This window comes from Gavia stellata, chromosome 1 (assembly GCF_030936135.1).
Source record: "Gavia stellata isolate bGavSte3 chromosome 1, bGavSte3.hap2, whole genome shotgun sequence".
Lineage (NCBI taxonomy): Eukaryota > Metazoa > Chordata > Aves > Gaviiformes > Gaviidae > Gavia > Gavia stellata.
In genome coordinates, this window is record NC_082594.1 from 86,358,757 (window position 1) to 86,385,628 (window position 26,872).

Below are 26,872 nucleotides of genomic sequence, written 5' to 3' on the forward strand. Positions count from 1 at the left end.
AAATTTAATCTACATAATAATTATGCAACATTCAAATGTTCTTCCAATATCATTGGGCTTTGGAGTTTTTTACATTTTCAATGAAGAATACTTGTATTTTGTTTTTAATTGAAATACTCAAACAGTAGAGCCTTTTTTGATGTAAATTAGGTTTTTGGAAACTATAAGCCAAATATTATGAAAATCATTCAAAATATACTTTTTTACTTCATTGGGAAGTGTGTGTTTAATCAAATTGTGAGATCCCAGCACACAATAACAACCCAGACTAGAAAGACAGTAAGAGGTCATAATAGTTAATTTTACTTACAAATGATAATATAAATAAGAAATAATAACGAAGTGCTCAAAATAGATACCATGGATGTGGACAGACAGGAAAATAACACAGAGAATTGTATGGGTGAGACATTCAGACACATGAACAAGAAGTTCTCAAATGGGTATACAGATGCTAGAACATTAAGCTGCTTAGAAATCAACAAAAATTTATTGAAATCAGCCAATTTCCATGTTTAAAGTACAAAAGAAAAAAAAAGAAAAAAGAAAATAATATGACAGCAGTTCAAGCCTTCAGGCAAACATAATAGTTCTATTTCAGACTGGGAATGCAGTTTTAGTCTGTAACTGTAAAGCAACCAAAGAAAACAAAACTACTTCAGTAGGTCACTAGGACTACAAAATTAAGATATTCTGAAAGTGTTACTTTTTATTTTCTTTAGGTTTTCTCTTCATGGCCAATACAATCTGCAACATCCCCCTTTAAAGAAAGATGTGTCAGAGGGAGCATCAGCCTGACCTGCAGTGCAATAAACCTTGTTGTGACTAGCCTAGAAGCACTTTCCCTTGAGGGAACTGGGCAGCCATCCCTGTAACTCCAGGATAGGATACTCAAAAAGAGCAGGAAATGCTGAGGCGAGCTACCAGCAGTTGCTTGCCAGACTATCTAGGATTGCCACAGCTGCTTACTTACACCTCGCTATATAATTAGGCTGAAGTTGTTAAATGATTAAAATGTTCAGCTCTTTGGAATCGCTGACCTAACGTATGTTTCCAATAAACTCCTGTATCTGCCTGTTCCACAAGCTTCTCTAAAACCTGCAGCTTTGCCTATTAGGCTGACAGACTACTTACAGCTCAGCTAGGGCAAACGAGGGAGCCTTTGAGTCAGGAAAGGTTTCAGGTGGAAGAAAGTCTCCCTGGATCACAGTCTTTCTGGGCTGTTAAAACTAAAACACAGTCCCAGGAATAAAAGCAATGCCAGAAGCAGGCAACAGGAAGGAGAGAAGCCCAAGGTCAACACATTTTCTTTTGCTTAGAGAGAACTAGAGCACAAAAGCATAGGAAAAAACTCCCTTATTTTATAAATTCTAATGGAAGATCTTGAGCTTGAAGGACGAAAGCAATCATAATGTTGAAAGGAAATTAAAAACATAGATTCCCAAGAGGCAAAGTAAACAAATCATATTCACTGCCAAAGGGAAAAGAAATTTTGGAAACAAGACCTCAACGGAAGATGATGCCTACAGTGCCACTTGATGGCTTACTCTGGGAGTGCATTCAGAGAGAATCATACCCATGAGACGTCAACCAGTCCTCGGGCTTCTGCTATAGCACATCTGGAAGCTGTTTAATAACTCTGGTGCAGAAGGGAAGAATTAAAAACTGCACAAGTACCTTGTATTAGGGGATCTTTTCAGCTTCACAGTTCTTTGTTTTACAATGTCAAAATGTGCTTTTGGATTTTTTCATTTGTTTTTTTGTGGTTTGGGTTTTTGTTTTTTTTTTTTTTTAACATCATCTTCTAAGTAGGAAACTGAGGGACAGAGAAAGCAATCACATAGAACTGGAATGACCCTATAAAGAGTCGGAGGTATTTGCACCCTTATTTCCACAAAAAAGCCTCCTACCACATGAACTAACCAAACAAGCAGTAGTCATAGAAGTCCTTGTGAACCACTTGTTGGAAGAGGATCAGGAAAAACACCTTACCACAGGATTTCACAGAAAAGTAACAAAGGGATGTGGAATCACAGCATTCATTCCCAACTGTTTTCTTGCAGTATTATACAGTTCTGTACTTGTGGCACAGATCATTGCCTTGTCACTATTAAATATTCCCCTTTCAACTCTACAGCTGTCAAAATAAGTTACAGTAAGGAAAGTCCAGCTCAATCCCCAGTGTTTATCCTGTTCTTGGAAATGGGTTGGGCCATTTTATATCATAACCACAACAACAACAAAATCCCACCAACCTTGCCCAAAAGGAGTACCAACTTTCTAAAAATTCAGTCTGCATTTTTATAATTGCAGATGAGTTACTTATAGGATTTGATCATGTAATATATGGCAATGTTAACTAAAAGTCAAAGAATAAGCTCAGTGGTATTACAGCATGTCTCAGTCAAAGACTTAGCTGTGAGCTTAACTCCATGCACTACACATTGCCAAAAAGCTGACTTCTCAGCAGGATGAGGCCACAAGGTATATAGCAGCACAAGGACAGAATAATCCCAAAGGAAAGCAGGCTCAGAACTATTGAATGACATGCCAAATGTCCTTACTCTGATGCTACAGTTTAATTGCCTGGCACCCCATGGAAGTCTAAGGGTGAAACATAATTGGAATTCAGATACCTGCATTTAATAAGACAATTAGTTACAGTTGTATTTTGGGACAACTGTAATTAGAGTAATAGCTAATGACAAGCAAAAAGCTATCAATCACATTAAATGTGAACGTAAACAATGATGAAAATGCTTCTCTTGTTACTTTCAAATGTACTTTTAATTTAAGTCTGTTAATTAATGTCTCATGGATATCAGTGTCTGTGTAGTTATGGAAACCTCTAGTTTAACAATAAGCATTTTTATCTATTGTGATGAATGTCTGCTCTTATTATAATTAATTTCTAACTATTTAGAACAAATAGGAAGGAACTGTGAATTCTGAACATATACAGCCTCCAAGGATATCTATCTGGTAGCATCTGAAAACTCAGGCTTGCTGTTGCTGTTGTTTCAATCCACGGTACAGCCCCAAACCACTTCTGCCACAACAGGAATTTCCAATAGTAACTACCACTACCACAGACATAAAAACCCTTTCAGAAAGTATCTTATCCAACCTGTTGGCACCAGGAAGAAGGACCTGGGGCAGCTCTAGATGCTACTATACCTCAGGTGTTGGTTAGCACCCTGAAGCAGTGGTGGGAGAAGGGGAGACATCCTCATCCTCAGCATGTCACCATGTGATATCAGTGTAACACATTTTCACTGGGGGTGCGGGGAAACACGCTTGGGCTGTGATGGAGGCAGCTGAGGAGAAGACTTGCGTTCCCTTCTGCCAACCCTTTGCTGGAGGCAGTGACCTTCAAGAGGTTCGAGGAGGAGCACAACCCATTTCTTTAAGGATGAAGCCAAATTAGCACAGTACAACAGGAACCAGCTTTTCTTTGCAACAGGAAAACTTTAATGGGTTGTCAATGATAAGTGACGTTTTAAACACATTTTTTGCTAAATATCCACATAAAGATATATACACAGTATTTTGATGTAAACAATATCCGTTTTAGTTTGCCATAAGTCAGTTAGGAATCGATTTATTTCCAACTAAACAGAAATTCACAGAGATTTGAAAATATTAATCTAAGTCAACTTAAAACCAATTAATTCAACTGATGCAACTTTCTTAGGAGTATACTATAAAATACCACCTGTGGGAATCTGAGACCTTCTACCCGCTAATAAAAAGATGGGGTAAGAGAAAGGAGAAACTGGAAATGGAAAGTGAAAGACCATCAATGTTCCAGTTACCCACTGAACCACTGTAAATAATGCTGAAGATGCTATCATCCAGCTTTTCATCTTGACTAATGATAAACAAAACTGATATTTTGCAAGAATTGCCTCCAATTGTTGCCTATATGGAAGGGGTTTTTTGCAGTTGTTTTCGGGTTTTTTGTACAATAACACAGCATGATTTTGGCCCTTGCAAAAAAAATCTTCATTTTCACAACTAAGGAAGCCATATTTTTTTAAATAATAAGTCTCTCACATCAAACATTTACCATTTGAAATAAGGAGCATCATATAATTACATAAACACTATGAATCCTATTTCAATGCAATGACTCTTTATGCAGCATTACCTACAAGCAAAAGGGTAAACAATGAAATCAGTACATTGGTTGGTGCAGCTTTCTACATCAAATGAAGTTCCTGTTTCAAAAGAAGAATTCTGCCTTGTTTTTTCGAGGAATTAGCACTACTATGGTAAGGGCAGAAGAGGAAGCAATAACAGCAAGTGTTCAACATCAACTGCTTGGTATCAACCATGACGGAAAATATAGGTCACACAATAACACTTCCTGAGGTGCTGAGAATTTTTTCTCCAAATTCCTTTATTTTCCCTCTTCCACCAGCTTATCTAGTTCCACCCAGAAGAATCAGACAATGTCCTGGATCACATGAATGCATCAGATGATGCCTGAGGCAGAATTTATGCTTCAGTAGTTGACAGAACAGGGTATTTCATACGGTCAAAGTGGGCACAGCCTCACCTATGTCAGCTGTTCTTTGGCATTTACTCATGGCCAGCAGTTCAAGCTAGCCACGAGCAATCCTCTTCCACACTACAGTAAACTAATTCCAGTATGACATTCTTTAGGACTGCCTATCAAAAATGTGGCCATAGACAATATAATAAGCAAGTTGTCAATGCTTTGTTCAACAGTAGCAATTCAAGGTACAATTATGAGTTTAAGACTACGAAGTCTGTAATTGGCAATCCAAGTGGGTTTCAAAAAACATTCCCTTAACTATAAGCACACACATGCAAGTACAGGAATGTTTCACTTTCATAGTTGTACATCTTTCAGTTTTAATGCAAACATTTTCAGTCTCATTTGGATTTTAACAGATCTGTTATTTATAATTAAGTTGTTCAAATTTATAAGAAGACAAGGGTTGTATTTCATAAGATAAGTCTAGTGTCTTACCTAAATTATTTAATCATACAATTCATTCGTTAGAGTTAATTTGTTGGCTGGATACTAGGAAAGGGTTTTATTCCATCACTTTACTTTTGAAAGAATCATAGAACGGTTTGGGTTGGAAGGAACCTTAAAGATCATCTATTTACAACCCCCCTGCCATGGGCAGGGACACCTTCCACTAAGACACAGACTTAAAAGTTTTAAGTAGGGCAACTGATGGTAGATATTTGCGGGGTCATGTGAGGTCAAATATACTTCAAATTGCACAATGAAAACAGCTCACGTGCTGCCATCAAACTCATTATAATATCAGGTTTACATTGTCTTCAAAATATGCTCTTAAATAGCTTACAACCTTGACATCCCCCATTACATTTCTGCTCACAGACAGAATAAGGTTAGTTAAGTGACACATCATGTCTGATTCCAGGAAGAACAATGTGCAGAGCTGGCCTGCACAGCTAGGTTAACGGAAAACCAGTGATCACTAAGCTTCTTGCATTCAGATGCGAGAATTTAATCTCTCATAAGAAAATGCTGGATATCATGTAGATTGCGGTTCAATTTATATTCTTTTAGAACTGATTTCTTAAGTGACAGATGCAGCAAAAAGAAAACTAATCATATATCCTTGACAAGAAAATAAATGTTGACTTATTAGCTGCTGAGTAACACAGAAAAAAAATCCTACAAATAAATGGTACAAGCTGAAACACACCTTTTTGCGGAATAATTGCTGGAGGTAACTTAGAAATTAGATTTATATTATAGGTACAGCATTGAAGAAATCTTCAGGGTGGAGCGTGGCAAATATGCAAGGAATCCATCCCACAGAAGTTCCCTAGGCGACCTTAGATGTTGGCAACACTAGGGGCGCTTGGTGTGCTGACTCTAAAAGAAACTGCATGGAGGGTGGAGGGGAGTGAAGACACCCTGGCCAGGCTCTGTGATAAGACGGGAACTGGAAGGTACTATGGAACCAGTAAGCTGCATATTTACTACCCTGAGCTGCATATTTACCACCCTGAGCCAACAGTCTGTCATTTTTTGACAAAATACTATCCTTTGGGTGACCTTTGCTCATTATAATCTCATTATAATACCAAGAAACACACCTCTATCCCAAAGCTACCGACCTCCAAGGTGCGACCACCCCTCACTGAGCTTGCACTCTGGATTTTTCTTAGTCTATACCTTTAAAAGCAGAACGAGAAACTTTTACACCGATTACAATAGAGGTATGTATGACTAGAGTCACTCAAGCTCCACCTGTAAGGACAAATAATATAAAAATGGCTTAAGAGAGGACGGATGCCAGGGAAGATACCATCGCAGACCACCTCTGACACCTGGGATCAGTCAACGGGCTGAGCCTCTCTTCCCCCCCACAGGGACACCTTTGCGTAAGATTCGAACACTTGGTTATACCGAGTGCTTCCCCAGGAAACTTGGAAATCTCTGTGAAGTTGCTTTATAACTTAATGTGTTTGTAGCCAGGCTATATTACTCATATTCTTGGTATTTGCACATGCTTTGCAGGCAGTAATTTTATCACCAGCAATCCAAAAGTACTTGTGCATCTGTTGCTTTATTAAACTGCACTATTCACTAATCTAGCCATAACAGTTCTCATTGAACGCCATCACATCCCTTAAGTGTGGCCGTGCTAGTTCATGGAACGTGAATAGACTGAAAGTGTTTGGTGTTACAAGTGTATCCATAATCGTGAGAGTTCAATACATTGAATGTGACCGGACTTGTAACACAGAGAATTGGGCGTCACTCAGAATCTAAGCCTAGCCGCCCCCAGCTCCTCTGATATCTGAGGACAAGCTGGAACACAAGGCGGTTTATTTTCTGCCGAATTGCCTTGCCCTTTAATACGACACTTTTATTGGCTGCTTGAGCAGGCTAAGCTCTTAGAGCTTTTTAAGGCTAAGTAAATAAAGACTAAATGAGTTTGAATGCATTCTACTTCAAGGATTCATGTTAGCATTTTGGTCCTCATGCTATCAAGCTCAAGAAGATATTTCTAAAATCTCTAGTGGAATAAAACTGAAGGTATTGGGAGTGAACAGCATTCCTCGATCCTGCAACAGATTCACCCATGCAAAGAAAATTTCTGTATCTCTGCCCAAGTAATTTGTTCCCAGTCCTTCTAAGAGATGTGCATTCACTTTCCACATCCATTTCCACCCAAATTAAGTGCATTTTGAGTCTCTAAAGAATTTGTTGGGGTTTTTTTGTTTGGTTTTTTTTTTAAACTGATTAGACTAAAATGAAATTGTTAAAATTTGCAGGCAAAGATAACAAAAGGTGAATGTCGTGGCTGAACTCCAGAGGGCTTCAAGTAAATTTCTTAAATGTGTTTAACTCTGTAAAGATAATTCTTCCCTGTGGCTGGCCTACTAAAAATGGGAAAAGTTTTTTCTGCTATAATCTTGGTTCTTCAGAGATATAAACTCAATAGCCCTGTAGCACACACTTTGAGCTTTTTCCCTGAACAGAACTCAGAAGCATCAACTGATCAAGTAAAACCAGCAGAAGTGCTACAGGGGAAAAAAACCTCACAAAATCCATAAGCAAACCACCACATTCCCTCACCCCCAACAGTAACCCAAACCAGACACATCAGTATACCAGAGAAGAAAAATGTCCAGTTTAAATTATGTCTTAAAACACACTGTATCTAAGGGCTTAGCATGTACAAGATACGTCAGAACTGCATGTGTGTATATTCCATTAAAGATCTGCTCACCTCTCCCACAACTTCAATGATGTCACCAACTTTTAATTCCAGTTCGTCTTCATTTTGAGGCATATAACTGAAAGCCACCTGACATCTTCTTCTTCTGTTTCTCTCTCCTGGTGGAAATGAAGAAAACAGGGAAATTGTAAAATGAAAACAAAATTCTAACACAAGCCAGGGGAAATTATTAAAGATGAAATATTATTCTTTGAGCACTATTAAAAGAATCTGAATGTTTGCAGTGTTTAGCATATCTGCCTAGAATTAATTTACAAAAAGAGGGTGGAGAAAAGATTTCTGGTGCATATTGTTTCTTTCAACTATTTTTATAATTCAATGCAATTAATAAATGAAAATAAATTGTGGGGATTTTTTCCCTTTCTGTAATATTATTCAAGAGCCAAAATTTAACTAATAGATTGTGCTTCCTAGTAACAGGATGGACAAACTTTACCCAGAGGATCTTTCCAGGTGTATTTGCTACAATTTCTCTTCTAGGCTAATGCTCTATACACCCGGTGTAGGCAAATCCAGAAACTGAAGGGGTAGGGAAGGGATCCAAAACCTCATGGCTTTTGTTCATGTGGAAATAAGCTCTCAACTGATAAATTTGTTCTGTATCTTTTTCTCCATAATTCTTTCACAGGTGTACAAATATCTCATTAACCTTTTTTTATATATATTCTTTTCCATATATATACACATACAGATATATATGTATGTATATGTATGTATACACGCATATTTGTAAGGTGCATATTTATGCACTAATATCAGATTAAAGAAAACAGAAAGAAAACCCATCCCAAAGGACCCCCAAAGCTAGGTCTGTCATTGGGTTAGTGTGGTTACGACAGGCTAATTTTGATAATCAACCAGCTACTGGAAAAGGTGTTACCAGCCACCTTTCTCTTCAGCTTGGATGTCCAGGCTCCCATGAGAAACTGGTATGAGGGTGCATCTTTGGATGCATGACTGAAGAGAGGCTTGAATTCATAGCTCTGTATAAGAGTAAGAGCCCTTACTTGACCCTTCTGCCATCACAGACAGATACAATGATAATATGATATTATTATGAAGAGATAAATGAAAAGATTCAGTTCCAGAGCTTTGTTTGCCAGATCCGCTGGCTTACATATAATTATAGTCTTATGATTTGTAGCAGAGCAGATGAGAGAACTTCCCTAAATTAAGCTGCGAAAGCTTGCTGCTCAGCCTCTATTACCTGAAGGACAACTTAGTGACATGAATCATGACCATGTTGAAATGTGGTGGAGGAGGAGAAGGTAGGAAAAGAGAAATAATTCAAAACACAGGATTCACTGATTACTCCCTCTTCTCTAGAAGATGTGCAATGTATAAAGCAAACTATTTCATATTATTTATACACATGTATCCACACGAACATATATACACACACTCTACAAGTAAATGTACTTTCTCTTATGCTATTTCTCTAACTGTTAAACATGCTCAATACACACCAAAATCACCTGTGTAAATACTGTCCAAGAATGCCCTTAATCTGACATTAAATTACAGAAATGGATCTTATGATCAATCTATTATTTCCCCTGCAACATTTCTTCATAATCCTGCTCTAGGGTGAACAGTAATAAAAAGTTACAGAACGTTTTTTTCTAATCTATTAATTGAAACTACAGAAAGAAGGGAGAAGGGAAGCAACTGAATTTGGCTTTCTGACAATATTTTTCACAGCCACTGCAATTGTCCATGAGTGGCAGCTTTTTGAATGTTAAAATTATACCTTAATGCAGAGTAACCAAACTTGCTCAAATTGGGTCTTTTTTCCACCTACAGATGACTGTTTGTTCTTCACCACCTAAACTAAAATGGTCCTAAATTGACAACTTTACCCAGCTGCATTCAAAATAACTTAAATATTAATGAATACCTTCCATATTGTGTGCTTCTTTCATTGTGCAAAAGAGGCTGGCTATTTTCCCTAAAGATAACATTCCCACTATGATTTCTAACATCAAGTAGCAACTGACGTGCTGATATTGCCTGATGTGACAGATGTCAGTTGCCACCATATTTAATAATCAATATTGTGTGACTCTTGAAGAATATTTTTGAGATTGCTACAAGAGTAAGAAATAAACACAATTCTGGATGTTAATAATAGAACTGTATGAATCCTTCCCCCTCCCACCCCATAAAGATTTTTTTATTACTGTATAGAAAATCTAGCAAAAGTCTACATTTATCTCCATTAGTCTCATGGTTGTCTTACTGTTTTCCCTCTCCTTCCAAATCTTTCTCTAAAGAAATGGAGAGTAGCAAGCCAACAAGACGCATAGACTTTATGTACGAACTAGTTCCTCTCTCTGGTCTAATGCAAGACAACAGATCGATCCAGCAGCAAATCCCTTTGGTTTTAAGGGGAAGGTGCTGCTGGACCCATGTGCATGCTAATGTTTGGAGCACGTGAGCAGAGCACAAGTTGTGTGAAGAGCTCTACAGCCAAGAGGTATCTGTTTTTTCTTACACTAAAGCAACCTGGGTAATAGAGCAGCATGAGTTTTCTAAGAAAACAGCTCTGATAGGAAAAGAAGTCAGAGTAACCAAGCCATGCGTATACAAAAACTGTTAGTAAAGAAAAGCTCTGGTTTTGCAAATGCAATATTCCCACCCCAGCATCACTGATTTTTTGTCTGTTTCTTAACTAGCACAGTTCCCAAAGGCAGTGCAGTCAGGAACCAGGAAGACCAACTGAAACAACTACAAAGCAGTTTAGACAGAAACACTGAAGTCTTGGTCTTCTCTCACCATTTCCCTTTTTGCTAATATTGCCACTTATTGCAGAGTATTATTACAGTCAATGCTTTAACTACTAGTCGTTTGAGAACCAAATGGCACGCTGTGACTTTAAAATGTAAGTAATTTGACCGATTGATGTAAAGTTAATTTTAAACCATATAGGGCAGAAATTCTGCAATGAAGGCTGCAGATACTTTCTAATCTAATCTATTTTTTTCTTATTTGTAAATTGATGAAAATATTTTGTAGGAGTTTTTTTTCATTTTTCTCCACACTTGAGCATAAACTTCTTGCAAGTGAAAAGTTACTGAGTGGTGAAAAAGCAGGTAGTAAACCCAGTACTTTAAAATCAGAAAAGATGTGCTGCAAAGTCTTCACCGGGTTTTGAAAGGCTTAAAAGAAGAATAAGAAAGGATCAGTGAACTTTTACTGGTCCATGTATAATAATTTATAGCAAGTAACCTGCTGCAGGCAACACCACACTGCACTCTGCCTGCCTGTTGCCTGTAGCTGTGGTGCAACATCAGAAGTGTTTTGAAGGCAAAACGCCGATGAGCTGCAGGTTGGGAACTAACTGAGCTACACTGCATTCAGAACAAGCTATCATACAGAAATATCATCACTCACCCCTGTAAAAAACACTGGCTCCCATTCACATAGTTATAATAAACCTTGAAGGAAAAAAATTCACACACCTAGTTTGTGCAATCAGTTCTTAAAACAAACCAGGCAGCTACAGAGGATTTGCTGTGCGTGTACAAGGGGACTAACAAACCAGTGACTACAAAGCACGCTGCATCTGAAGCGATGGCACCAAGACCTCAACAACTGTGCCGCAGAGCATGCCTGACTCTGCTCCGCTCCTTGTAAGGGCTGTGTCAAAGGCACTGAAACCTTACAAAGTGTCTGCAGGTCTAGCAAGGGAAGAAAGAAAATGGACCTTGCATGCATTGCGAAAGGTGTCATGTCATGATGCACCTTAACAGTGATATTGGCTGCCTCCTTAGTTGCAGCTGTTGATTGCCAACTCACCCTCACCCCACCTGAGGCTACCGTTCCCTCTGCCTTGAGAGGTGAACTGCTTCTCTGATCATTCCCCAAACACTTCTGCTCAGGGCAAAACTTGGTAGCTTAGCAATGTAAACAGGCTTTGCTAAACCAGCTCCTTTTGGTCTTTATCCTAAGATTCATGTATCTCATTGTAGGTGTCCCTGAGTCAGATGTCTAAATCTGAGCCTATCACTCAGGAGTGGAGAGAACCTAATACCTCCAGAGGGTATTTAGTGTCACTGTAAAACAGACAACTAAAATACATCAGATGAATGACCCTCTGGAGGTGCCTTTTTCTACTGGTGTGGCTAGATCAGACCTTAACATCTAACTCTAAAATGTCTAAAGTTAGGTCAAATGGAAAAAGGAATGAACATATATTTAGAAACTTGAAACAAACAAACAAATCTTCCAGGGCACAAATCTAATTCATTTCAAAGTGGTGTTTGATCAGATTCTAAAAATGGTGTGGTTGCCTGTGACAGCAGGAGACCATAAACAAGCTTCCTCCAGCTGTACACATGCAAGACAGAGCACAATTTTTAGACGTTTAAACACCCCTCTGGTATTAGCAATGAAGACAAAAAAAGAGGCAATGACAACGCAATGGCATTCAATGCTTACCTTTGTAAGGGGCACCAAAAGCTGAGGCAACACTACACAAGAAGTCACACTGGTACTTACATGCTGCCATCAGACCCAGGAAAGGTCACAAACTGACAATGCGGGATTACATAAAAAGTGCAGCAGCAGAATAGATTGGAAGTAAACTATTGCAAAATGAACTGGAATTTTCAAATTCAAACTACTTTTTATAAACAAATGTTTATATAAATGTGTGCATGTGTGAATGGATTATACAGTGGTTTCTATAGGGCATACTTCTCACTGATGCCCATGTCTTTGTAGCCTGTCCTGTCAGTGAAAACCACATGGTTAACTTCACTAACATAAGGTCCATCAACTCTACATACACTACAGACACTTTACATACACTTTTTTTTCCCACCACAGGAGAACAAGTACAGCAATCCATTTCGTAACACAGTACAACTATTCTATAGAGTCAAAAAGCTGTATTCAGTAAAAACCTTCAGAGAACAGACTCATGGAGCAAATATCTGTCCCTCTCCCTGCTGACAAAAGGTATACCTAAATGGCTGCCAATCTCTTCAAAACTAGGCCCCACAGTTTTGTAATGGGATGTTTTAAAAAGAGACTTATCGATATCATTGAGGATCAGACAAACAATACAACCCAATTGTTCCTGGATTTCTTTTATTATTGTTTTTTTTAATAAAGGAGTGTTGCTATCCAAATGGCAATAGGTTGGGGATGAAGTCGAGGTTTGCAACATGAGAAGCCTAAAGACATTTCTCCCACATCTAAAAAAATTCAAACACACTAAAGCACACAGCAGCTCGTGGAGACCCCTGGACTTCCCTCTACTGCGGGCTTGTTGGGCAGGCTCAGGTGAACCACGGAAGAAAACTGAGATCCACTGGGCCACCCTTCAAGTAGACGCAAAGTGACTGAACTCAGTAAAACCATTTGGCAAAGAAGCCCCTTTCAGGCAAATCTATTAGGAGGAAAATGTCAAGTTGGAGGAAAAGTTTCCTATCTTCTATTTCAGATTTCCCTGCACGCGGCATCATCAGCCCATCAGCCTCAGTTGCACTTCCCATCCTCCAAGCTTTCAAAGCTGTATCTGTAGCTGGGGAGAACTGGTTCAGGGCACAGTGGCTCCTGGTTAGACAAGCTGGGCTGTGATATGACTCAGCTAGAAACCAGTTCTAAATTTAATGTGCAAAAAGACAAAAGGCAACTATTGTACAACTAAGGGGTGACGCATATGCTTTTAGGTTACATGTTACTGATTTTAATGGTACTGATGGAGTAACATTCTGGTACTGATTCTGGTACAGCTGCTTTGGACTGCCAGCCTAGATGGTTACTGTACCACCTTTTTTTTTTTTTTTTATAAATCATAGAATTGTGTATATTAAAATGCAAAAATGAAAAAGGTTGAGCTACAAGCTTACTTCTGAGAAAAATTCTTCTTAAAACCACTACCCTCCGTAGATGCTTTTGAGAAACAGAAGTTACCTAATTAAGAGCAAACAGATAGCTAGCATGAAAAATGTTAACTTTTACATTGCTTTTTTAAAAGTATATTGAAGATAGTGTTAAAAGACTTCAGATAAAGTCTCGGTCATACTCAATTCTAACGTGGATTCTGTCACTATCTTCCACAACACAAGGACTCTGCCATCTTATATCCACCCACTAGTAGAAATACAATTCTGATTTTAAAAGGCCCTGGTATTGTCAAGTTCCAATTTCTTTCTTTCCCTGAAGGACTTTTGGCAGTATTTTTCTGACCTGGGATGTGACAGGTCAAGTCCAACTCCTTCATCACCCACATGCTGTTAGAAGAGTGAATGCATTTGGATATATGACAAAAAAACCCCTGCTGAGGTCTGTTTGTTCCCTGTCTAGAAGAAAACAGAAGTAAGCTGGGTGTGACTATTTTAAGGGAGAGGGGAGGAAGTGTTGGGGTTTTTTTTGTTTGGGTGTTTGGTTTGATTTTGTTTTTTTTTTTTTAATTTGTGACATTAATATACCAGAGAAGAGAAAGATAAACTGCAAGAAGGGTTGAGGGGAGACGGAATATCTGAGGTGCTTCCAGTACTCTACCAAACAGGTTATGTAAAGCTGCTGTGTTTTTCTACAAGCAGATGAACTGGCAAGTGCCAGGCTTTGACATGTGCAGCTGAATCATGGAGATTGCAGGACTCCATTAAGCACAATTAAGCCACAATGCAATATGCCATCACTGCTAGTAATATATTACTCCAAGTGTGTTAATGTTCTACTGTTACTGAAGAGTAGGTTTTCTCTTGCTAGACTCCACAGCAACGCTTCCAGGTTTCAGCCATCTGGCTGCTGCTCTGAATTTTATGACCAAGATTTGTCTGTGAGGAACCTGAAAGCCTGGAAGACACATTTTTGTTACACCATCACATTTTAACACATATGCACCGTCAGAATAACAGCAAACCTCATATTGTTCAATGAATTCATTCTTTTGTTAAAAACATGCAGCAATTTTCAGGCCTTTTATTGTGTATGAGTCTTTTGCATAACAGCAGTAATACTGAAAGTGACTTACAGCAACAACGTAGTACCAGTGGTCATATGCTTTTGGGAGAAAACCATTAATTAACTGAGAAGTGGAGCACTTCCGCATGCCACAGCAGGAACCAGGCTTGTGCATTTGACAGACAGAACTGAAATACTAGTGAAGTGGAGAGCATTATTTAAGCCTAACCCAAAGCAGAAGGAAATGCTGGAAAAGTAACTGTAAACAAACTCAAAAGACACTTGCACAGTTTAACTATACACCACCAATATTATTTTCTACCTGAGTCTGAAATTTTTAAAATGCATATGAAAGGAGTAGAAACTTCTGCAAGTGCAACATCAAGAATGCAGTCAAATCATCACCAGCAAATTAGACAAAGCAAGTCCAAACTCCAACAGGATCACTTGGCCTTGCCAGAAAGGCTGCATATTTTATACGCTTATCTTTTAGAGGGAAAGTAAAACCCAGTATTAAACTACACATTAACTCAACCGCATGCAGAACTGAAAATGTGTATGTTCATCAAAGCTACTAGTTCTAGTACCTGTATCTTTTAAACTTCACAGTGTAAATGATTATTTTGGATCAGCATTACAGGTGAAACACTCCATCACAAGACAAAAATTGGAACCTGGTGACAGAGTTTCAAACAGTCTTTTTAAACTGTACTTTAAAAGCAGTTACACAGTCCTGGTAAAGACTGCACAAGCTCACTCAGCTTCTCACCTGCTTCAAGAGATAGAAAAATATTCCCCAGCAGCAAGTAGTGCCTTTACACCACCTTTTGCCAAATGACCCATTCTCTTGCCCATTCTCAACATTAACAATTTGTTGCTCTTGTCTAGTGCCTTTCACAAGCAGTGCATTCCAAGGAGCAGCAAAAGTTTCTGTCCTCGTTGTAATGCTGGGCAACCCAAGGCATATTTCAACAGGGTGGCTTGCCCCAGTCGTCTGTAGCTTTGTAACTTAGTTCACTGCCACATGCGCTAGGTCCCACTGCCTAGCACTGGGGTTCCCCACCATCCCTTATGCAATTAGCACCTGCTGACGTGAGGGGGCCTATTACCCAACAGATGATCTTGCACTTGCCTATATGTTTGGTTTCTTTTCTCATACTTGGAAGACAACTTGCAAGGATACATTACAAAAAGAGTTTGTTACACTGGCTAGCATACAATTTATACAAAATTACTGTATAAGGAGCTTTAAGAAATACTGCAGGCAATAGATATCTGTAAGTAATAAATTAGCTTTTCTAAAGAACAAGAAGAGATACACAAACTTGAAATATTCTTTCTCGGATAGCAGGTGAAGTTTCAAAATGCAAGAACAGAAACACAACAAGATTTGCAAATGGCCCATAAAAGGCCTTTTCTCTTTCTATTCTCATTGCATACATCTCATGTTGTCATTGGATAATCCCAAAATATTATACCCTCAGCCAGGTTTTGAGACAGTGGTCGACTACTTTCGTCTTTGCTGCTTTTTTGTATTGATCTGTAGAGAAAGCATTTTAAAAAAACCAAAACTAAACATGAATTGCTGTTGCATCTTTCCCACTTCTCTTATGTTCCATGACATAATTCACACTGCTTAAATTGCCTATGCACAGTAGCACTTCACAACATACAGTGAATGAGAGGAAATGGCTCTAATTTGTGGAACCACTGTGCACATTCAGCTTACTTTGTGTTCTCCACTCTATAAATAAAGGCATTTAGATCAAACCACATAGATTCTTACACAGTAATCTCCAAAAATATTAACTTTGTACTTGCTGTCTTGAGGCTGACTTCTGTCCAACTTAAATAAAAAAAATTTCCAGAACAGCTTTGAAAAGTATGCCTTTTTCTTAAAGAATGCCATCAATGGTGCTACTTCATTTTTAGCTACCAGAGTATCAGTGCTTTTTGACAGGTTCTCAATCTCCATAATGACATTACATTGCAGGTCTTACTCTGACCTCTGCTACATCAGTTTCAAGTAAGTCTCTCTTATCAGGGCAAAAAAAACATTGGTCAAGATTTTATTTTCACTCCAACAGGTAACAACATACATTAAACAACTGCCTCAAGAAATGTCAGAAAGATGCAAAAAATATAGCAACCTATTTTCTGGTTGCTGCACTCATGAGAGCTATTACACAATGAACATATGCAATAAATCAACAACACTTACAAAAAGCAAAACTCTCTTTCCTACTGGGTGTTTAGAACATCAGTCAGATTTTTAACCTAGAATCTTGTTTTCCTCTAGAATATCTACACAATTTAAATATTCATTTTGAAGCCATTAAAGGCAACAAAGTTAAACAAAAAATATTAACACATCCACAGACAGAGCAGACACTTCACTTTCCTGCTCAACAGTGTTGCTAAAATCTAGGAATCTACATTAAATTTGCCTTGGAACACAAGCCCAGACAAATCCTAAATTCTAGGAAGCTAATGTGTGAAGCTAGGAGATGCCCTGGTAAACCGGGAAAATGACTCACCTAGTCTGGTCTGATTCTGCAACACTTACACCAAGACGAGTAGTCACTTGGGCAGAAACACTCAGGCATGTGTCTCCCATGGCAATTAAGCCATGACATTTTCAAAACCTTGCAGAGAACAGAGCTGTGGCAGCGCTGCCCACTGGGCTGCTGACACACACCAGCTCAGCGTGCGAGGTTATACAACTACCTGTCCTTCAGCTCTGCTAAAAGGAAAACACACCAGGAAGAGCCCTCAGTTGCACCCCTCATGTTAAGATTTGCTATTATTTCTCAGCTACCATCGTGAAAACGCTATAATCCAAAATAACCTGCCATTTTAAAGGGCATGTTACACTATACGTTGCAATTTGAGGGTTGCACAAGTGCCTGGGAATACATGTTCAGAAGAGCAGTAAATAAATATGATAAATTGAAATAAATGAATTATTCTTGCTGCTGCTGGCCCTCTGAAGCCCCAGGTACCATTAGCTCTATGACAGCTGAGCAGAAGGTATGTTTCCCCAAAGTTATCTCAGTACTGAAAGTGGAAATTAACATTCACTGTTCCACAACATCCTCAAAAATGAACAGCGCCACAGTATCCACACGGGATAGTTCATTCCACAAGCACAGGACAAGTATTTCTGTATCAGGCAGATCAGATGTGTATCACTATCCTCCAAAACTGAGCAACAAATGGGAAAAAAAAAAGAAACAAACCAAAAGGTTATCTGTTTTGGCAACTCACCAGCCTACATATACAGTGCAGTGGCAGAACAAGTCGCCCCAGGCAATGTTGGAGAAGAAGGGGAAGCAAGTGTTCTGCAATAGCTGCATTGAGTCAGCTCTGCAGCATCTTTAGCTTTTGGTAGTGGGAAACTCTGCCACAGAAATTTTCCCATATTTTCTTGGTTGTTCTCATCATTCCAACAAGCCTCTGTGGTATTTATAAACATTCATTTTTACTAAATTAAACTGACGAATGAGCTATTAAGAGTGATGGCTCATGGTAAGAAGACTGCCAGCAATTTAGTTCTTTAATATAGCGTCATTTTCAAAAGATGCCACACACGGGTCATGTTCTTTTGGTCGTCTTCCTTCTACCTTTTTCACAAGATTCTAACACATTCAAAAAGCTGTAGTTTATCAAGAGGGTGTTTAATCAAAAGAGCCAGAAGGTATAATGTTCAATGCCCTCATTACTGCCTTGTACCTTTAGTTCTCATGGAAAGCAGGCCTTATACCTCAAAATCCTCTGCTACTAAGCATACCCAGAGGTTTATAGCCCTGAGTGTAAGGGATTTGCTTGACTGCGATCATTAATGCTAAACCAACAACACATATCAACAGTAACAAATCAAATTGCCCATGGTGAGCAACGCATTTTCTTCAGTGCTGGAGAAAGAGAAGCATGGCACTTGGCTTGGCAAACCGCAGAACAAGATTCCACTTCCTAAATTTAGTTTAAGCATTGAACTTTATATTATTGATACTATGCTGCATCATAGTTATTTCATGTCAAACTTCCTTAAGATTTTTTTTCTTGCTTCCAGGCATGCTCAGCTTAATTCCCCCACCCTGACTTTCAGAGCGCATCTTTGGTATATCACCTGTTACAAGAAAAAGTTCTTCAGGACAATTTAGTTCCTTAATTGCACCTCCACAACTTCACTACCTTTCAGTGACTCTGACAAGAGTTCCTACAGAGGTCTGTAGACAGATCCCAAGCAGAAGCTGAGAAGCAAATTGGAGAAGTCCTTGGTTTCTCACAGTGTTGTCTACTCTAGTGCAAGTCCATCTGTCAACCACTGGTTTACCTTGCTTAAGAGCATTTATCCAAACACAAATGCATTCCTAAAGGTCTGTAAAACTCTCCAGATAAGACTTGCATCAAACAAAATTAACTATCATTGAGTAATTGCTATGCCACTCCTCAATAGCACATTGCCAGTAAAGCTGGAAGCAAGTGCTGTAGAAACTCAAAAAACTTGCTCATTAGCATATCTGATTGCACTTTCTACCTCTCAGGCAATCTCAGGCATCTGTACTTCACTACACAGTCCAGACAGAGAGAAGCCAGACATACTACCACTTTTTTTAAAGCATGACTTTTATTACAAAAAACTTACTATGCACTACAAGCAGAACTTTTAAATTATACCATGTCCATTGACATGTTCCAGATGCTGGCATGTCAGCAGCATTTTTCTCCCTTATGACTATGCCTTCATTTAATTTCATTCAACTTTCACATGCATTTGCATGTCGTTTCAGTGCTGAAGAACACCTAGAATTGGGCAGGATTGTTGGTAGAACAGTTAAGATGATCAAAAGGCTTGATGCCAAAAGACAAATGTACTTTTATATACAGAACACCCAGAGCACTTAAATAATAGTTATGATCTCTTCCAATAGCTTGTTAGCCACTACTCAATCTCCCTTGCTGCATTTATCACAAATGACTAACCTCTGGTTCCAGCACTGAGATGCCCGTTTGTCTACCCCAGATGTCTAATTTTGCCATAATGACCAACATAATTAAATGGTAGTAACATGGGAAAGATTTGCAAGTATACTTAGATATTTAGGCACCTAAAAGGTTAAGTTCACTCTAAAAGACCCCTGCTTCTACGTCTTTCAAGCACTTTGTAAAATCTCTTCCACAGTTAAATTTTTAACATAGCATTGGTTGTTATTGCAAATATGTATCCAAGGCAGACAGCAACAAATTACATTATGGAATACGTTATAATCCTGAGCTGCATTAAAAAAAAGACAGGGAAAAAAAAAGAGGAATTGTTCAACATTAAGGAAGAGACAAAAAGGGCCTCCAACTACTTGCCTTCTGAGAAGCAGAAAGGGAAAGTTAAGGCAGATTCAGCAGGGAACAGGAGCTGTTCCAGCATAAATGGAAAACACGGACCATCTTACAACCTCAAGAAAAGATACCAGTACAAAGTGATAGAATAATTGGCCCCTATGTGTTCAACCCAAACACTGTTACTCGCAACTATACAATACCTTACTTTCCCAGCTTTTTCTCACTGTTCCCTTATTATCCTGTTTCCCCGCACGACAAAAAAAATCCCTGAAATCCTGCAGGGATGCATTTTTATCTTTAACATAATTAAATAAATCAATTAAAAAGACCAAGGACACTTGGATGTGTTTTGCAGATACACTCTATGTTTATGAGGGCAGAGAAATTATGGGAGTGAGTCTGTGTGATTAATTTATCAATCACACTGCTTAAAAATGTCAATACTATAAAACATTATTCCATAACTTCTTCTCTATAACTAAAAGCAACCACTATTAAAGTATGAAAAAATAAATACGCACAACTTTTCACAATATACTCCTGGCACGCCATTACCCACAAGATTTACAATTACGAAATAATTTTTCAGCAACATATTTCCCATTCTGTATTCCTTAACATTATTCAACATACAGATTAAGATAGTAGGATAACATAGTAATAGGTTTAACCTTATATTGCAGCTGTGCATATGGTCACAGATATGTATAATCAGTCTACCATTCTCTTCCATCAGTTTGGAAGAACCTGTATAAAAATGCTTCTCATTTAAGTAGTATGCACATGTAAGCCTCTGAAAAACTTGCTGCCATCTCAGCCCACTGATCATTCATGAATTCACCTTTACTTTCATATCTATTACACAAAATGCAATAGTCAAACGTTTTAATTGCTTCATCAGTCACCGGAAGCATTGCTATGTCTCAATATGGTATTTGCATTTGTTTAGAGAGGCCCATGTATAAACTCCAGTGCCATTGCACACTTCTTCAAAATGTTGAAGCTACGATTCTGGAAGTTGGTCTTACCCAAGGGAGCTTCTTGACACAGAGTAGAAAGGGACACAGGAAAGCACACAACCACAAAAGCAATTGAAACAAGACATGCTTACAGGGAAGACAGCTGTCAATGACTCCCTCAGTACTAAGGGTTCAACACTTTTGAAAGTCCTTGTATTATGTGCTGTAGCTGACTACTTCAGGTACAAATATCTGCTAAAATCGTGCTTTAAAAGCAGGCGTTTTCTGGTTAATCTCTGATGCTGCTTGGAGAAGGGGAACAGGAGGAGTATGCAGCTTCCATAGACAGCCCTTGCATGACCAAGGAATTTCAACCCACTTCCCCTGGCTGCCTCTCGGTCTTGCCTTGTGTTCAGATGTATCCCCACAGCACAGCTGCAGCCACAAACAACTTCCACTTCCAGGCTAATGCTTGTATCTGTCCTCAGGGCTAAAATTATTTTGTATGTTATGAACAGCAGCAGCATGTTTGCTTACAGAGCTACTATGAGCTACACTATATCCTGATACAGTCATCTGTAAATATCAAATCATCTACTAATATCAGTCTAAATATCTTCACAAAAAGAAGCACCTGTGAACCAATATGAATCCTGGCTGTCCTTATAAAGTGTGTGCTGCTGACATGATTGAAAACCAGACAGTAAGGAAATTCAGTAATATAGAAAGTTTTATTTAAGCATAGAAGAAATCCCTATCAATACCTAAGATGAAAAAATAACAAAAGCTAATCTAGGACTCCATATCTCAGACACAATTTTAAATCAAGCGCCACACAAAAGATATTTGGTATTGTTGTGCTGCATGGAAAGATTAATATATGTAAAGCTTTGCATAATTCACTATCTTTTGCCTTTGAAGATAGGTGCTGAAGCATGTAAAACATCTGATAGTTTATTTGCCTCTGAGGTAATTCATACTTTTTTTATTTACAGAGATATCCCTGTAAGTAACTTATTACTTAAGTCAGTCTTTTTTTTTTTTGAGTAAATTACATTTCTTTGTCTGCTCTTAGATCACTTACCTTGTTTTATTATTTTGCAGTGTTCACAGATGTTCCAATATCTTAAAACCAACTAAGAGAGCTGAAGCCTGCACTGAAACTCCTATTTAAACAACTTTTGGTAAAGACAAAGAGAGTATTTATACTTAGAAAAGTGTGGTAAGGTAGGATGATGACTCAGTAGCAAAAGGCAAAAGCAAACACAGCTCTGTTTCATCTCCTTTTTCAACAGATGAAGTTTAACCTGAAGCTGGGATGACAACAAATCTGATGACCATTTGGCCTTCACTGTGAGACTAAACATGCTTTTGCAAATCAATTTGCAATGGATATGTATGCATGTAAAAGACCTCTGAACTCCAAATAGCTTTGTGAACAAAGCCAAATTTGTATGTGGAAATAGAGGAAGACAGAGCCACAGAGTCTATCTAACTGAAGACCACCTCTCCAGTACCGAACATAGCACTTCATGGCAACATGTTTGCTTGCAGACAAACACAGAGTGACTATGCAAACACGGTCCCTTCTTTTACAGTACATAGTATTGGCAGCCGCTGCGGAACTGTCAGTCCTTCAGTTTTCACTTCAGTTAGCACAGAGATCCACATGAATGATAAAATATTCACCAATGTATCCAGCCTTTTTCTTAAAGTGGGAGTATATAAATACCCCCTTTCTGAGTCAGAATAATTACTTCACATCTTATTCTGTTTCAAGTATTTTAAATGCAGTGTGTTCTCAATGCAGAAACCCACAAAGAATACACTGTAATGTTTGGTTTGGGTTGCAAAAGTTTTATTGTAACAAGCCTCAGGTTAAAGTGTTCTTTGGCATCTTCAATACAAACCTGGGTGGTGGGAGTTAGCAATCCCTGAAGAGATTAGCACATGAAGGCAAGAATCTCACCTAGTGAATAGCGACTGCAGAGAAATGGCCCCCTACTGAAGCTGAAAATACAGGCTGTTCTGAATTAACTTTGGAAGATTTCATACAGTTAAAGAAGACAAGTGTCCTTTGAAATTTGTTCTCACCAATGATCACAAAGTTCTGCAAAAAGCACTATATTTGATGTATAGCACAACAATCAGTCTTCACGTTTCCTCATGCCCAGCTGACTTGCCTGTAACCAAAGGCTGAGTGACAACGAACAAAACACAGAACAAAATACAGAAGAACCACTTCTCCTCATTGAAAGCCTCATTGAGCCAAAATGTTTGTGAGCGAAGTCATTCATTGATATAAGAGCTTTTCTAGATTTTGAGATCCAACAGACGATAAAATACAAGAAACAAAATATTTAGACTATCAGAATACTGTCTTGGCTGCCCATTGTCTTGTGTTGTTTTCCTGTGAATTCATAATCTTTAAGACATCTGTTATCTCAAGCTGGCAAAGAAAAGAATCTCAAGGAGGAGGCAAGCAAATGAATCATTTATCATCTGCCCTCTCTCCTCCTGACTGCTTCTCTGCTGATTTCAAATGATACAGGAACAGTTTATTTATAAAAGGCACCATTGTTATCTTCTAATTTTGAACACACATTAACTAATTGTTTTCTTCTACTCATGCCACCTGCCCCAATTTCCAGGGCTGTATTTAACTCTTAGTTACCTTGCACGTATTCAGATTTCTCACTGTTTTAATCTTTGGTCTACATACATATATCCTTTGTTTTAAATGACTACTGTGTGATGAAAGTGAGAAATAAAGAACTGAAAGCACGCTCACCCAAAGAAATTTTTCAAGACAGGCAATTGAACATGAAATTGCTCCAGTGCTGTCCAGCACGGAAGCTATGTGGTGTTAAAAGAAATACATATAAGCCTCCAAAAGCTTCTCTGTTTAAAGTGGCCAGTTAAAGGATGGAATGCATTATTGGGACCAGCTGACCACATGACAGTTACCTGAGCCATCTATGCTAGAGATGCTGCTCTAATAGGAGAGCACTGGCAAGAGGGGCAGACACACTTGAACAGTGCTTGATACTGCATTATAACAATACCTCTTCGACCTTCCAGTCTTTCAGCATCAGCTAATGGTCTCTACGGCCAACATTGACTCGTGTTTGCTTTTTCAGCTGTGCTCTCACCCCATCCACAATACATTCCCCTCAGCCTTTCCTGACATCCTCTTATCCTGTCCACATTTACCTTTTTCTTCTGAGTACAATGACACTTTCTAGAGCTCTCCCCTTCAAAAAGTCTTTGTAAATACAGAGTAGTAAGTTTGCATTTTAAGAAACTAGCCTGAGACATGGTGTGGCTTCATTTTGCAATAAGTTTTGACTTGTGTCTTGAGCATGCAAGATTACAAGCTCCTGTCTGTACAGCATCTTGGTATTTGGCCAGCAACCAGAAAAGTAGGAAAGCAGGGATTCCACTGGACCAGGATCTCTAGTTGTTAATGGAATATAGCTAACGTTTTTCTTACTTTTTTTTTTTACTAGGTGGGTGATCACACACTAGTGCAGGTTGCCCAGAGAGGTTGTGGAGTCTCCATCCTTGGAGATACTCAAAACGCAACTTGACATGGTCCTGGGCAACTGGCTCTAGTCTGCCCTACTTGAACAGGGGGTTGAACTTGACCACCTTCAAAGGTGCCTTCCAACCTCAGCTATGCTGCCACTCTGTTTTAAGGCTACCCTTTAAACCCCCTATGCCCCATGATTCTGTATTATTTCTCTGTTATTAATCTTCCTTGTCTACAGCTCAATTGCTAAAATCCAACCAAGCTGCTCTGAGACACTCTTCTTCCTGTGAGTCAGCCTCTGACAAGTGAAGATGCTGAGAGCAAACTATATTATTGCTGCTAGGTGTGAGCTGTCAGCAAACCCACAGAAACTTGGTTTCATGTATTTGATGCCCTTCCTTGTTGACAAACCTCATGTTAGTACAACCCATCCTCCAGCTCACCAGGCTGAACTGAACTCCCTTAGGATCTTATCTGCAGTAAATGCCACTTGGGATCAGACAGCAAATACTAGAACTGCAGACTATGAGGACTGGCATTTCACTAAGGAGCTGCAGACAGCCTCTCTTTAGCACTCTTCATTCCTCTCTTGCTTGTTAACTGGTGAGACTCCCATTTAGGTAACTGAAATACAAGGGGAAATGAAGCCTTCATCATTATACCAAAAAGCCTCCAGAGCTACAGTTTTACTGTTATTTTTATTCTTAACCTCAAGGAGAAATCAGGAAGGTAAACTTCAGCATTTTCACTCCTTTTTGTATTTTGAGAAAGGTAGCATAAGATTGGTTTGTGTGCTTAGAAATAAGCGAAACTTCTATGTATATCTGCATATTATTAAATTATTTAAGCTTTGTATGAGGAACAGGGCAGCCAAAAGCCTCTAAGTTGTTTCATAAGCAGGACAATTAACGAAGCTTGGAGAACCATGGATTTGCACTCAGTGCCTTCTAATCACCTCAGCTCTACCTAACCCCACCTCCCCTTGCCCCAGCTTCCACTTGTATCCTATACCTGCATGGCTGGGAAAATGATAGTAGATGCTGGGACCACTACAGAGCAACACAGGGACTGACTGACTGGCCAGCACACCTATCTGACTTGGCCACTGGCTGCTGCCTCTCAAAATGGAGGTTTTCCTTTAGTTAGGAGCACTAATTTGTGTCAGATTCCTCTATTCAGCTTTCAATTTAAAAGCACTATTATGTACCTATAAATGCATTAAAGACCTTGACTCTTCTGTCAACTCTAGCTGGTACTGTCCAGAGGGTTCAAAAAAATCAAGGGGGAGAGGGCAAATGAACAGATGCTCTCAAACAAGATTTGTTCCATTAGGAAATTAGAATAAAACTCCTAGTAGCAAAGGCATCCAGATTGTCACAGGATGACACTTTCTTTGCTACGGGATTACAATATGACTCTCTTCCCCCATACGCAAACCAGTATTTGAGCCAGCTCCTTTGCACTGAACTAGGAGAGGGGGTTGGGGCATATGCCAGTCACTTGCTGCAGATGGCTTCCCTGGAGTGGCACCTAGAATAGCAACATGGGGGCTACGTTCCCCATGTTCCTGAATGCTGTCTGCCTCCTGTGAACTGAAGTTACCCCCTTCATCAAGGGTGGATAGCTTGAAGGGGGAAGTAAACTTCTTACCTCTTTCTTCCTTTACATGGGCCTGTAGGGCAAATAGCAATCTTCTCAGAACACAGGGATGTTAGCAGAACCAATCTTACACTTTAAATAAATTTGATTCAGAAAATTACATCGGAGCCTTCACATTCTGAAATTAGTTTTATAATAGGTTTCCTATAGGATCTGAAAAAGGTAGGTTTCATGTCGTTATATGGCATCTATGAAGAATCTCTTTATGACAAATTTGTCTTTTTCTCTCCAAGGACTCAGTTAATTTTTTATTTCAAAAGCAGTTCTATCTATCACAATACATTTTGGATTTTAAGAACTAGACAAGACAAGTAAGGAAGAAATTAAAATCCGCGGAGCTTTCTGTATTGTGTGCAAATCAGTTGTCTGCTTTCCCTGAATGTATTCAAAAAATATTCTTCAGAGCAGTAGCAGTTTCTCTAATGTTAGGTCCAGTATTTATACTGAAAAGCTTAGGTGGAAATCTAATGTAATCTCCAATACCTTACATAATGAGATAGGTCCTAAAGCGCTGCCTCCTCTACAGCACAGACTGCAAAGACCAGAAAGTGTCCAATGCCACATTAAATATCCTTTGGTCCCAAAGACGATGTAGCATGCATTATGTTTCCAAATGAACTTCAGATGACCACTTGAGCAGTGTGCCACTCTTGTATTAGGCAACGAATTTCACTGCACAAATGGTGGTGAAGCCCCAGAAC

General features: G+C 38.9%; 1 protein-coding gene across 2 annotated transcripts in view; it reads right to left on the bottom strand.

Annotated features, from left to right (window-relative positions):
* Positions 1 to 26,872, bottom strand: part of SH3KBP1 (SH3 domain containing kinase binding protein 1) — a 236,441-nt gene that overhangs the window by 114,250 nt on the left and 95,319 nt on the right. For both annotated transcript variants that reach the window (XM_059815901.1, XM_059815892.1), the window contains exon 4: positions 7,755 to 7,861. In XM_059815901.1, coding sequence (XP_059671884.1) covers positions 7,755 to 7,861 — 107 coding nt within the window. The remainder of the gene's footprint in view (positions 1 to 7,754; positions 7,862 to 26,872) is intronic.